The sequence below is a fragment of the Lepisma saccharinum genome, chromosome 4 (assembly GCF_977018435.1).
Source record: "Lepisma saccharinum chromosome 4, izLepSacc3.1, whole genome shotgun sequence".
Lineage (NCBI taxonomy): Eukaryota > Metazoa > Arthropoda > Insecta > Zygentoma > Lepismatidae > Lepisma > Lepisma saccharinum.
The window spans coordinates 89,126,878-89,141,912 of record NC_139232.1 but is presented as its reverse complement, the minus strand read 5'-3'; the positions used below and the strand labels follow the sequence as shown (position 1 = coordinate 89,141,912).

Genomic DNA, 15,035 nt, shown 5'->3' with positions numbered 1-15,035 from the left:
TTCCGTTGGGGAGAAAATTGAGTTTCGTATTTCGAATACGTGGTTCTGTAATCCACTGTTTAGTAATTTGACCAGCAATTTAAAGTCGCTATGGTACGAATTAATAGAGAGATGCTACAAAACGATTTATAAAGTTACCGACGAAGCATTATAACATAATTATAAACTAACATATTTGTTGTGAATGTTCTTTACTGAGTATATGGTGGAAAATGCACTCGTATAATTGGTTAGGGCAGGCTAGTCTCTAACTGTAATATTGCTAGCTTCTTGAGAAACAAAACTTTGTAAAATACACTTGGCACTTCAACATGGATTTAGAGTGGCAACGGTTACAGAATTGCAACCTGTGAAACGTCAGGAAAAACTCTGTGAATGTTTGTTACCAATTGTTTTCAGGTGTAAACAGGTGCTTCTTGAGAAAAACAAACTTTGTAAAATGCAGTTGATACTTTGACAGGGAAGTCAGTCATACATTAAAACCTGTCACAAATTTGTACCATGTTGGACTTTGAATCCGCAAAACGCAAACAACACATTGGATAATACATTTTCATAGTGATGGATTTACAATTGGAAAGTTGTGGACATTATAGAAGGCGAGTGTGAAATTATGCTGTTATGCTATTACCAAGTTAGTTTGTAAATTAATATACCGGGTGATCAGTTTGGGATATCAGAACAGTAAACCGTTGTGTACAATAGGTTAATGTACGTATCTCTAAGCAGTTTGTTGTAATAGGATGCAGAAAGGATGTAAGTTTTGAGTGAGTGCAGGTTTACAGTCTTCAGCCACAACAAACTGCTCAGAGATACGTACATTAACCTATTGTACACAACGGTTTACTTTTCTGACATCTCAAATTGATCACCCGATATGTTAATTCTGAACACAAATGAACAAGCTTGCCATAAGAGCTTGTAGTGGCATACACCATCTGGATGGCTTTCAAGACAAATTGCGTGGTGCATCTTATTATACCAAGTTATTGAAACTGTTTATAATTTATAATTAATATTTGGCACCATCAAGCAACATAAACCGTAAGCAATCATTATTAGGAATTCGAGGACTTTTATTAATTGAATATCTTGATAACTTACCGATCACGATCATGGGTGCATCTTGTATGTCCGTATGGAAGTATGGGGAGTCAGCTGATACCTCGCACTGGTAGTACCCCGAAAGCTCCAATTGAACATCTGTCAGCACCACAGCACTGGAGTCAGAGCGAGACACCTGAAAGCAAGAAAATTGGTCACAAACATTCAGTTACAGTATCAAAGAGAATTTATAAGATATTACAGAAGTTGTATATAGGGTAACTTAAGGTGAATCGGGTCAAAAGATCAAACAATGTAAATATTTCCTATAGTTTCATTCAAATGTAAAATTATCGGGGATATGGTAATAAAGTAATCCTTTAACTATAATTTCCAGTAATTAAAAATTTGTTAACTTCGCTTATTTTTTTGGCCGTAGTATTTAAACTTCAACTCTGTATGACCCTATTCACCCTTAAGACTTCGGGTGAATCAGGTCACTTACCTAACGTTGAAATATGTATTATTAGTCTTCAATTTCCTCTACAAACATGCCCTTATCTTTTGCTCGCACATTTTCCACAAATAAACTTTATTCTCTCTGTGTAGTTACGCATTCCCTGTGATATCCAGCTTTAGATTTTCTTGCCACCGTACCCAATCAACCAATTTCACAGAAATAGGGTTTTTGTATTTCACATAACAGGACCAACAAAGAGTATTGTTTCCTTCATCACTGACGTTTTTGGACTCTGAGCATGATGAAGATGATGGTGATAGCATGCGAGCGACTTGACAAATTCGAACGCAACATTTCACACATCACTGGGGTCGAGACAAAAAGCACACGAACATAATTTGAGTAACTGTGATACCAGCTCTTCCTTCTGCTCAACGTTCAAAGTAACTTCCCCCTTTTTTCTCAGGGATTTTTCCTGTCTACTCTGTATTCTTTTTTGAAGACAGAAATAAGGAACACGAAAGAGTTCTACGGCATGTTGTTGGTTCCAAACTTCCCTAAATGCCTTAATCGCTTTCTGCATGTCTTCCTCATTCCATGATGTTGACTTTTTCCTTGTATATTTCTCCATCTGTAGGAGACAAATTAATTTAGATGCCCCTTTCAGGGTAAATGGGCATATCATGTATTGACCCTAATCACCCGATTTTCGTGATTATTGCCCCAATAGTGCAACATTTTTCTGTTCATTAGCTGGATACACTGTATGAATGACAAAGATGGCGGTAAATCTTATAATCTCTTCTACAACTAAATACCATGTTATGCACAAATGGTCTTTAAAATATCGCATGTAGTACAGTACAACGCAAATAACTACAACGATACATTTCTAATACACGCTTTTACTAGTCTACTTACATGTATCATGAGTATTATTTGTAGTTTTTTGGCAGCTACAAATACACTACTTCTTGGTAGCTTCTACATTCAACAGATACTACAAGTTCCAAACTTCACCACCAGATGGAAGCATTTCCTTAAGTTCGTTTGGTTTTGCTTTGAGAAAGAGAATTTCAAAAGTGACCCGATTCACCCTAATTTAATATACACTTAATTTTACAAAATAAACGTTATACTATGAACGTATTCCAAAGTTGTTTAAAAAAATTTACATCTCAAAATTACAAAAATGGCAACGATAATTTAAATTTGTTCACTATTTTAACTTTAAATTATAAACAGGACCGAAAAATAACATAGAAAGTACATTCTATGTTAACGTAAATGAAAAAAGCTAAAGTAAACATGGTTGATTAGCATTTTTTGCAATGACATTTATTTCATGTAGAAACGTGAAGTACTTTAAAGAAAAACACGAAACCCCTTCAAGTTTAAACCCAAACTGGAAACTCCTTGAACTGTTTCTGTACTTAATACTTTTATCTACATCCTACTTTGGAAGTACTTGAGAAACTTTTCCCCGTATCGAGTATCTACATATATTTCTTGTGTTTTCCACCTCTGTGCCAAGGAATTTGCCGCATGCTTTCATGTTTCTGCAGAAGTTGAGTTCTCAAAACTTTTTCGACAGGTTTATTTTACAAGATCACAAGGTTTATCGGTTATGCCCAATGAGCACGACATGTCAAAGTTTCGACGTTTTAAATTTACGTCTGTGTATAAAAAGTAATTTGCATTTTTTGTGGTAAACCTTCGTGCGTTAAAGTTTATATTTCTTCTTGCTTTCTTTTTTGTTTGTCTGCATCTGAATTAAGAATTTACAAATGGAGAGTGATGTGTGGTTGAAATAATCGCAAGCTTCTGTAAAGGACAGATAAGTTTACGGCTCTCAAAACAGGCGAAAATTCACGTTTGCATACACAACAATTAATTGACTCGAGAGGTCTCGACCAATCAACGCGTGAGAGGACAAGTGAGTGTATAGAGAGGAAAACGCGACTAGCTTCCAGCCTTTTGCAGCAGCTTGCACTGCTTTGCTCTGCCAATTCGGTTTCTCCCCTTCTCTACCATTGTGTGTGTCCTTGTTCCGAATATTTCCGAGAGAGAGTGTTTTCGTTAGCTAGGTGGGCGAGTGAAACTCTGGGATAGTCTAGGCGGTAGGGCGACTGACTGCCTCATGGGAGACTCTGCTTCGATTCCTACAGAGGGAATTGGAATTTTTTCATGGTTAACCGTGCATAAAGAAACTCTGTGGTTCACCTATTCTCCAATAAAAGCTCCTGGAGGGATAAAGACGTCCATAGCGTGGTGCTGATCACACCATCCCATTCCCCGAAGTTAACGGTCGCCGCAGACTTCACCAGGTACCTAGTATCATATTCTGAAGTCAAATTCTCTGGACACCTCAGTTCACACCAAACCCGTGCAAGTGGACTTATATTTGTGAGTTTCATCAGTTTCATCTACAGGGTGACCATAAAGACTGGAAACAATGGCGGTGAGCTATTGGACTGACGATAGAAATACAGAAACATTGGTAGAACGGGGTCTTGTGGAATGAACACCACACTCACCTGATCTCAATCACGTAGACTTTGCCATGTGGGGAATTTACAAATTCCAGGTGCATGCTGAGAAAATTCTGAATCTAGGCCATCTCCGGGAAAGAATAACAACTGCTATGGTCACTCTGAGTCCCAGATTTTGAAAAGAGTTAAAGGAAATATGTCGAAACGTTTGACGAAGCGTGTTGAAGCTGGTGTCAGATACGCGGAGCACCTTTCGCATTAAGGAATTGTGCTGTTTATCAGTTCTCTAATTCGTACCAAATTTCATGGCCATCCTGTAACAATCATTCATTCTTATATAAAATGTGAATAACAGAACTGCGACACATAATAAGACACATAAATCAATGTGCAATTGAAATACGGAACTTTTTAGTTTGCGGAATTTTTCAGTTTTACATATTCTGAACGCAGGGATTAAACAAAGGAAAACATAATTGATTGCGGTATCTAATCATCTCAGCACTTTAACCTTGTTCTTTGTTCAGCAATGCCAACAAATCAGAATTTTTGAAGAGGACAAGATAAGTTTACAGAAAGTCTGAGAACGTTTTTCATATTCAGATTTCGCGGAACGGAAATGGTACAGTTTATCAACGTCTTACAAGAAGCGACCTCTCGTGAGGAAAAAATGAAAAACTCCCCATCACCTCTACAAACATAAAGCTCCTTGACAGGAAGATGGGTGCTGGTCCCGAGAAAGCGGTATCGTAAACAGTCCCGGAATTAATTTCGCAGGAATTTCTAAATGGACGAATTCATAAGCAAAAAAGGGGCGCCTGGGGAGGGTAAGGGGGGTCGATAACCCCTTTTGGAATAGGAACGGAAGTTCTGGGTTGAAAATTTCTCAAACTGGTTGACAGGATGCACTGTACGTTTGCACACAGAATTGGACATGTGTCGAGAATACTTTTTGATGCATACATTGACACCATTAAAGATTTAAAGAGCTAAAACATTAATTCATAAAATTTAACACAATAATTTACAATCACATCAAATCTAAATAACTAAAGACAATATAAGGTTATGTAATTAAGATAAAAATAGGTTCCAACATTAGATGTAACACAAGCCAGATTTCATGGCTATCCTGTATCTAGTACTATCATTCATCATAGATGCGAATAAAACTATAGAGGCGCATAAAAAGAAAATAAGTAATATTAGTGGACCACAAAAGAAATCTGGAATTAACTTACACAACCCTGCAATTATAACCACTTATTATAGTAGTACCTAATATTAAATTACTTTGAACATTACTTTGTCAACAAGTTGATTACGAATTGTAAAAATGAACAGAGCTTATACAAACCACTTTTAGGGTGAATTATTTTACTTATAATTTGCCACAGTACAAATACCTTACATGCTGTAAGTTTAGTTCGTCATAGATAAATTTTGGAACAGCCACAATCTAGCGACATCTATGAGTGTAGAATGCAAATAAGATTAGATTCTTCCAAGTTGCTTAAGAATAACTTAATATGTTATTTTGAAGTACCTTAAACTTTAATTATTCTTGTAATGTAATCATTACATGCATGAAAGACTATGTAAAATAATAATACTTGTATTGTAAGTTTATGTCGTGTCAATATGGTTGTTTAAAGAATGTATGTTTCTAATTATTTAATCTGTAGTTTCGTAATTTCTTACACAAACATGACTAAAATTATATTGATTTAATGCCTCTATCTTACCAGATCGTCGAATGTGTCAAAATTACCCCCTTCAAAAAAAAATAAAAAATACGTTGATCAGTTATAAACGATTCAACTGTTGAATTCTGTATTGTGACGTCACTGTAGGAAACAGATGCGACTATTGCATTCAAAGTCAATCGATATTGTAGTAGACATCAGTAGCTGACATTGGCTGATTTATGGGTGGAATGAGATGGCCTATAGGTCGTGGACATTTCCGCTTGTTAATGAGTCTGTTAAGTGTCCATGGCGAGATGAATAGGTAGTCACCGAAATTCAAATCACTTACGTACAGTCAGCCTAAAAATATTGTAGTTTAGTAAGAGAAAATGTAACATTTCGTATCACTGATTTCTCTGTAGGATGTTATATCCTTAGGTGATATGCAAACAGGTATACTGTAGCAGATTTAGAGTAGCCTTCAACCGGCCTACCTTTTGCACTGACTGTACATGGTTTGAATCATTAAGGCAGATTATGAATATGCTAAGTGCGTTGAAAAAAGAAAGTAATCACAATTTGAAGTCATGCTACAAACGACGGCAGTTCAGCAAGATAAGAAACCGGTATTTAAATGTATTATCAGCCGTAATTGTTGCTGTTGGATTTTACGTTACCAACATAGCAATCTATAGATTTGTGAAAGTAAGAACACACAAGAATCAACTTACGAGTTTTCATACATAATACAATATTATAACAGTGATAGTGATAATGAGATATCCTTCTTCTTAGCAAAGACTATGCCATAATTACAATAACATTACGAGTGCTATATGGGAATGGCAGTTACAAAACGTGGCACTTTATGGCACTACTAAGTGGACTATGTTTCGAGTTGGAAATACATCAAATATGAGTGAAATGGCTTCGGAACACAAGGAGATTGATAAAGTGGCTTGCTTGTACAATCACGGACACTTCTGTGTTGTAACATTCCTATTGTTCCTTAATAAGATCGCTGCAATCCAGATGTGCCCGTTCTTGCTCTGCAGCCACGATCGCAGTTGAAGAAATCGCCTGCAAATCTCTTAAATAGTGACAGTTTTGAGGGGTTTCATAACCAAAACATTTCAAGCTGTTGTGGTGAGCCTTTAAAATCAAGATATGGACGTGAAATTTTAAACTCGTCTTTCTGAAGCAAAAACTGGCTAGCCTCTGTGGCGCAGGTCAGGGGTTCCGGGAGCTAATCCCAGGGACATGGGTGTCCTTTGTGTGAGTCCCTTCATCAATTTCATCATATGATCACTCATTCTCACCGTCGCGATTAGTCCAAAATGTCAGAAAAGCTATGCTAAATAACAAAAATCAAAAATGTTTGATCCAAAAATACAACATTCACGTTCGTCGCCTTGTAATCAAGAGTTCCCTGGTTCGTTTCGCGTATAGTAGTTCGGATCCCACTTTAAACTGTAGATCCAGTCCCGATCAGCCTTACTGTGCATAAAATGAACTTAACACACCAACTCAACACAACATTGTTTGATACAAGTCAAATTTCGAAATTTTTCGCTTTTCAATTCACTCGTGAAAGTACGATCAAAGTTCGGCTTCAAGATGAGTGTCACGTGTAGTAATTGGTGTCCAATTACATTTTCTCCCTCCGACCACTTCTTCATTTCAGTGCTGAGTAACGTCCCAACTTTTTTGCTGAAGTCCACGCGTCGCAACCTTATGAAGTCCTCACACAAGAACACCCACCCTTCACCGACTTAACAAATAAGCACATGGGGCCCGTTCCTGCATGCCCGCCAAGGTATTTGTCACTAATTGTGTTGTCTCCTTCCTCCCCTCCTCCTCCTCACCAGCAACTTCCAGAGGCGGAGAAGGTTGTCGACCTCCCCACCAAATTAGCCCGGCTCTCCGTTTTATTAATTTTCGAGTCTCCTGGAGCAGTCATGTATCATGGGCTGCAATTTCCTCCGTGACCCGAGCTGCTGGCTTCGGTGACAAGTGACACGGCGTTCCTCTATGTCTCTCTCTTCTCCTTTCACTCCCCATCTCTCTCTCTCTACCATCTTCTAACTTGTCCCTGCTGGGTGCTTCTTTGCCCCATCTAAAGTTTGTAGGTAAGAGGATTTGTAACTTTAGTTCTGGTACAGTCACGGAGACATCTGAGTTGTAGTAGGTCCATTAAATGTCAATGTGGTTGTCACAACCCATTACTGTTCGTGACTTGAAAATACTCACTCTAACAGCTCGCATGTTCTAATTATGCATAATATAAATAAACTTATGAATGTAGCGTATATTCCTGGCTAGTGTAACGCAATGCTAATACTGCGTTGGGATCGAACTAGAGACCTTCAGATTGTATTTGGTGGTGCAGTTATTCATCATTTATCTTTCAGACGGTAATCACTCCCTTCGCCTGAATGTGATATATGCAAGAGGTTATATTTAAAGGAATGAAAATAGAATTAACTTAAGTTAGATATGGATTTTGTACTCTCCATGACTGAACCGATATGGATTGGTATAGAAAAGGATATTACTTGCCTCACAATTACATGAAGGTTATTTCCACACTTGTCCTCTCAATTGTCACATGTCTGACCTCCCTGTCAGAATTCACTCTGTTCACGCACCATTGTCCAATATCGTCACCCACTTCCATTCTCTCTCACCATCCGCCATCTTTGCTCTGTCTCGTATCCTCGCCAATTGTCCTCCGATTCCAACTCTCATGCTCTCATGTCTAGGTTGGGATTCGAACCCGGGACACCTGACGTCGTAGGGCGCTGTGATTATTATTCCGCCACGGAGGTCAGTTGTTGCTGCTGTTGTTGTTATTATCGTATTATTATTTTGTGATTCATACATTGCAGTTTAATCCCAAAACATGATTGAGTACATTGTTTTTCAATTTGAACACTACAGTATGATGAATTCAACATATGCTACTACTGAGTTATATACCCGAATTGTGGAGATGTCTTTCATTTTCTCATGTTTGAGCCGATACTGTATAACCTCTCGATGCCCCTCTTATGATCCTTCAACACCTAGATGCGCTACGACGCCAGGGGTGTCGGGTTCAAATCCTGGCCTGGGCATGGATGTTTGTGAGTGTCCATTCAGCAATTTCATCATATCATCACTCATCCTCAGCTTTGCAAATTAGCCAAAAGTGGCACAAAAAAGCGAAGTAAAATAAAGCAAATCATAAATCATTCAACGCATAGATCCTGCTAAGCAATTATATATTTCAAATGAAGAAGGAAATATGGTTGGAGTCGCTGGTTCTTGGTTGTTTGGATTGAATTATTTTACTTCGCTTTTTGTGCCACTTTTGGCTAATTTGCAAAGATTTGCCGGGATTCAAATCCAGGACACCTGGCGTGGTAACGCGATGTGCTAACCACTACGCCAAGTGGGCCGGCGGTTCTTGGTTGTAAACGCTATTTGCAGGTGCCAGTTCCTCATAGGGTTTTGGTTTTAATTGGTGTTTTAAGTCAAGTTTATGCACAGTAAGGCTGATCGGGACTGGACCTACAGTTTAAAGTGGGATCCGAACAAATTGCGCCTCCACCGGGTAGTTCCTCATAGGGAATGTGCCCTTTATAAGGCGAATTTGGGAATGTTAAGTTGTATTGAAAATGAGCTACAAGGTTTGGATAAAAAGTAACGGCAACACTGGTATAATTGCTACTTGACTGTATTGGCAGAGGAGCACGTGTTACATTCCTTCAATGTAATCGCCCCCCCATTTCTACGACCTTCTGCCACACGTATGGAAGGCGTCGTACACCGTCAGCGCGTCCATCTCTGTCGATGTCCCGCAGTGACCGCCCTATAGCACGTATGATGGCTTCGCGCGTGTCGTAGTGCTTCCCGCCCAGTGGTTCCTTCATTTTGGCAAACAGGTCGTAATCACACGGTCTCATACCGGTGAATACAGCGGATGTTCCAGTACCTCCCACTACCAGTTATGCAAGAGCGCCGTCACAGTGTTCGCAGTGTGACACTTTGCATTGTCAAGCAGGATGATGGGACATCGTGCCAGAACGTGCCGTCGCTTCCTTCTTAATGCGAGACGAAGGTGGTGTTGCAAGAAGGTGCAGTAGTAGGCTGCGTTGACCGTCTGCCTGAGAGACGTTGTTCTTCTTGCCTAAACATATTGTTAGGGCGCTTGCACTCTCGTCCTCTGCTGTTTTTCACTGAATAACATACAATCGCACCCCACTCACTATACTTCCTCGTCTGACATTCCTTTATCAACCACGAAACGGTTGTGGCGCTGTGACTCGCCCCTTTCACGGGACAGCAGTGTTGCCATTACCTTTTATCCAACCCTTGTAGATGAATCTTCAACCCGAATCAAAGAGCTTGCGGATAAAAAAAAACTTTTCTCATTTCACCGTCTCGTTCCATAACCAGGGCAAGGCCACGATGCATTCAGGTACATAGCCTCTGTGAATGATATGTAGATAACACAAACGCATTTCTAAGTGTACTTTCCATCTTGTGTTCAATACTTGTTGACATTCATAACTGTAGAGGTACCGAGTTAATTCCCTGGTTCATCTTTCAACTCTTGTATTAATTTGTACACGTCAGGAAGCAAAATTCCAAGAGAGAAGAAAGAGGCGACAGAGAAATAAGATAATGTATGCAGTTCATTTAGAAAATTAAAAACTAAGGGAACATTACTTTGCCTCAAATTGAAAGAATAATGCAAAACGACGAATAATAGCGGAGGAAAGGGAAAAAATATGGAGAACACGAATAAAGAGCAGAAAAATAAGACACTGGAGAAGGCAATGCAAAAAAAAAAAGACAAAAATCAGTGCTCTTTCTTCTTTCTCTTTTTCCTTCCTCTCCAAAACTCCTAAACTTAATACCTTAAGACGCACAACTGCACCTTCCCTGAATATATAAAGTGAATTGGATGATAAATATGTATGAGGGGTGGGGGATATTTCGTAACGAGAAATTTGGCACGGGTTGGGATGCTCTGGGGATCGTAGGATTGGGGACACTCGTTCAGAAAGGGGAAAGAGGGAGAAGGGGGGGGGGGGTCGGTGAAAGATATGATGTGTGTTAGGGTGTTCCTTGACACCTTTGTACAGGGTTGCCAAGTTGTGGTCATATTTTGTCATTGTTCTTCATGTAAAATGTAAATATTATGATTGTCTTGTGGGTAGTTTAACTTTGCCCTTTGCAGCGCTAGAATATTTCTGCCCTTTTCATTTTGTTGCATGGAGAAAATGTTAGATGTATTCGTGTGTACATGGTAAAGTAGCTCGAGTACTACAGCGCCACGATATCTGTGCTCTCGTAAAATATTCGAAATACTTGCTTTCTAGTGATTTATACAAACGACACTAGCGCCACTGCTCTCGGGCCAGATGGGCAAACATGGCGGTTAATAAGTACTCATTTGTAGTGTATGGAGTTAGAATTATTTAGTCCAATCAGTAGCGTCACATTTACTGGGACGTTCTGGAACATTACGTTTAACCCGGTAGAAAAGTTGCAGTCAAATATATATCTTCTAACAAGATGACGCGCCCCCACATTGGAGCCTTCATGTTAGGAATGTTCTAGATTGAATATTTCAGGCGTGATGGCCCAAAGTTGAAATTGTGTGACTGAAGAAGCACAAACTGTGAACCTTGTGAAAAGTTTTACCAAGAATAATTACGCAGCGATCTATCATGTAATAATTGATTATGGTAAGCGGACATTATGGATACCTTATATAGTAGTAAGGTAATTACGTTGCAACAAATTTCGCTGGAGGTTGATGCATCTATTAATGATCTTATAGGGCATTGACATACATATATGATTCATTTCATGCGTTCTTTGTTGGAACTGTACCTAATGCGACAATTTCCAGGATGGACACAGTCGTGAAAATCCAGGACCGGTTCCAGAAGACGCGTCCATTCCAGAAAACTCCAGTCTCCCCCGCCCCCTTCTCCCCGTCCTCCTAAGCCAAATCCTACCAATTGCATGTATATCTGTCGATTCCATTACTTTCGCCGGAAACTAACGACGCAGAGCAATTACATTGTCCGGAAGAAGAGGGCGGGGGGTAGTACGCAAAAGAATTCAGCCCCCGAAAGTGCAGTTAGACAAAAGGGGAAAGGAAGAGAGAAACATGAAAAGAAAAGTGGTAACAGTCACGCCCCTTTGGCTTCGTACCAAGGACAATCGGTAAAGGGCCTTTGTGGTAGGAGACGCGAAAATTTACGGTGCTGTCAATGTTGTTTATGGCATTTCCTCCTCTGCTAAACACAGAAGGATAGGAACCCAAGAGGAGCAGACGGGACGACTCGTAAGAGATGCTGCCCCCCGCTAATAGCTGCTACAGCTGATCCCATTTTAGCGGGATGCTGCGGGATCTTCCGGAAGATTTTAAGGCCTTAATTCCTACCCTAGGCTGTTGCGTTACGAGAAAAATCTCTCCCCAGACAAATCTGTAGGGAATGAAACACTTGCTTAACATATGCCACTCGAAAGATGCTCTTGGAGAGTGAAGGCTAAATAGCTATTTTATCCTAGCCTCATTTGCCCTGTAATTTTGGTCTCTACACAGACACGTTACACTAATATTAACTCAAAGTAATACATAAGCAAGCGCCAGAACATTCAATGCGATAATACAATGTTAATTGACTTCAAAATGCATGAATAGCTACTTTACAGTATTTGCACTATAATCCACAAATCTGTGCCATTACCTACAACAAAATTCGTCAGGGAGGATGCAGAGAAGCGATAGTAGGGCTCCACACATTGTTAATGTAGGTCATAGAGTTGACGAACCGTATGTTAAAGGGGGGACCTCGGGTACACCGCGCAGAGAGAAAGAGAGAGAGAGAGAGAGAGAAAAGATAAATAGATAGATAGAGAGAGAGAGAAAAGATAGATATATAGATAGAGAGAGAGAGAGAGAGTGCGAGTGTGTGTGTATGTGCGTGTGTGTGTGTGTTTGGTTTATTTGACTTCGCCTTTCTGTAGAAAAGATAGATAGATAGATAGATAGATAGATAGATAGAGAGAGAGAGTTAGAGAGAGAGAGAGAGAGGGAGAGAGAGAGAGAGAGAGAGAGAGAGAGTGAGTGTGAGTGTGCGAGTGTGTGTGTATGAGTGTGTGTGTTTGGTTTATTTGACTTCGCCTTTCTGTCAGTTTTTGTTATCCCGAAGATAAGGACGAATGGTGAATTGATGAAGGGAGACTCATAGAGAATACAAATGCCAAACATAGAGCTATGCTAATCAGTCCGCCACAGACATCGGCAGACATTATATATATATATATATATATATATATATATATATATATATACACACACACACACACACACACACACACCATCACACACACACACACACACACAAACACACACACACAGGGTGTACCAGAAGTGATAGCGCAAATTGAAACGGTGAAAAGTACACGACAGTAGAATGAAAAAAGTCTCGGCAAACATGGGGTCATACTCGAACTGTTTGCGAGATAATTGCGAATGTATGGTTACGATCCTCCACTGACTTGATTGTTTGTACACATCGTATGCTTGTCTCCTTGTGCACTCCGAGGTTTCTATGTTTAAAACTGAACACTGCTGCACATGTAACATACTGTACAGTGCAATATTCCTTGGTAATGAAAGCATCAGTAATGTCTAGCGATGTGAATCTTTTAATTCTGTAATTTGTTACTAAGTAGGACTATGGCACCCAACACGTGTAATGCATATGGTGTGTACGAACAATCAAGTCAGTTGCGGATAGTAACCATACATTCGCAATTATCTCGCAAACGGTTCGATTATGACCCCCCATGTTTACTGAGACTCTTTTGCTCGGACTATTGTGTACGTTTCACCTTTTCAGCTTACGCTATCATTTCTGGTACACCCTATACAGGGTGGTCGGAAATTCCCGTTACAAACTCCTAGGGATAGAAGAGGGGACTGAGTAGACAATATTTGGAATAGGAACCCATGGCCGGAAACGTTCCGTTTCCGTGCTACAACCATGACAATGTGTTGGATGTGCCTGTGCTGGTATGCAACCTGGTAGGCAGTACATGACGTCAGAAGATCACCTGATGGCACGTGACGTCTACCAGCCAGGATAACGGGTGCCGCGTACTTGATCTTCCTACAGGAAGAATTGGCCTTGTTCTTGGATGCTGTGCCATTGAACGTCCGTCAGGAACTGTGGTTTCAGCACGATGGCGCACCGCCTCACTTTACACGTGACGTTCGGAGACATCTTAACCGAAGATTAGGGCAAAGATTGATAGGCCGAGGTGATCCAACTGCGTGGCCCCCACGATCGCCGGATTTAACGCCATTGGACTATTTTTTGTGGGGTCGTATGAAGAGCATGGTGTACGAGACTCATGTAGAGACAGAGGAAGAACTGCTGGCTGCTGCACAAGAAACTAACGGGACACCGGTGTGATGGAGTGAGTGTACCGGAAAATGATTCGTCGGTATAATGTGTGCAACGACGTTGGTGGTCGTCATATCGAGCCACTGTTGTACTTGAGGAGTACCGTATGTGACACATCCAGTGCGTAAGATAGAAACAAATTGTTGCGTTCCACTGTCGACACAAGTGTTATTGTGATCAATGAATAGTACGTTTCTTTTTTGTTCCCTTGGCATTGTTACGAAATAAATTTGTTTGTATTTTGTACTGTCACACATCATTCAATTCTGTACCTTACGTAACACCTCATTTGTCATGGTTGTAATAAATGATTACACTTTAGGTCATCAGGTGATCTTCGGAAGTCATGTACTGCCTACCCGGTTGCATAACAGCACAGGCACATCCGACGCCTTTTCATGGTTGTAGCACGGAAACTGTACGTTTCCGGACATGGGTTCCTATTCCAAATATTGTCTACTCAGTCCCCTCTACTAGCCCTAAAAGTTTTTAAGGGGAATTTACGGGCACCCTATATATATATATAAATAGTATCAGAAAAGTTGCCAGCAGAGTGGATAAATACAAATGAAGAAGGAGACAGTAAACACTTACCACACGAAGAGAAATAGTTCAATATTTTGCGATATACAGAGTGTTTCTAAAGGTCGTTTACAACGCTTGGGAGGTGATTCCTCACACGAAAACAAGCAAAAAGTGTCAGTTCCATTTTTACTACTGAGGCTTCGTTTCCGAGATAGGAGCCTCGCAAAAGATGACAAAGTGAACGTCACACCTAACTGGGACGAATACTATCACAGATAGAGAGGCGGTTCCAAGGGAATCATAAAGGAATTGTATGTGCTCAGTTCGGAAGTCACTATGAAAAGTTCAC

The 15,035-nt window shown here is 40.1% G+C and overlaps 1 protein-coding gene across 1 annotated transcript in view; it reads right to left on the bottom strand.

Annotated features, from left to right (window-relative positions):
- LOC145987257 (uncharacterized) overlaps positions 1 to 15,035 on the bottom strand; it is a 563,513-nt gene that overhangs the window by 115,915 nt on the left and 432,563 nt on the right. The window contains exon 3 of the mRNA XM_083121773.1: positions 1,105 to 1,240. Within this exon, the coding sequence (XP_082977899.1) occupies positions 1,105 to 1,240 (136 nt within the window). The remainder of the gene's footprint in view (positions 1 to 1,104; positions 1,241 to 15,035) is intronic.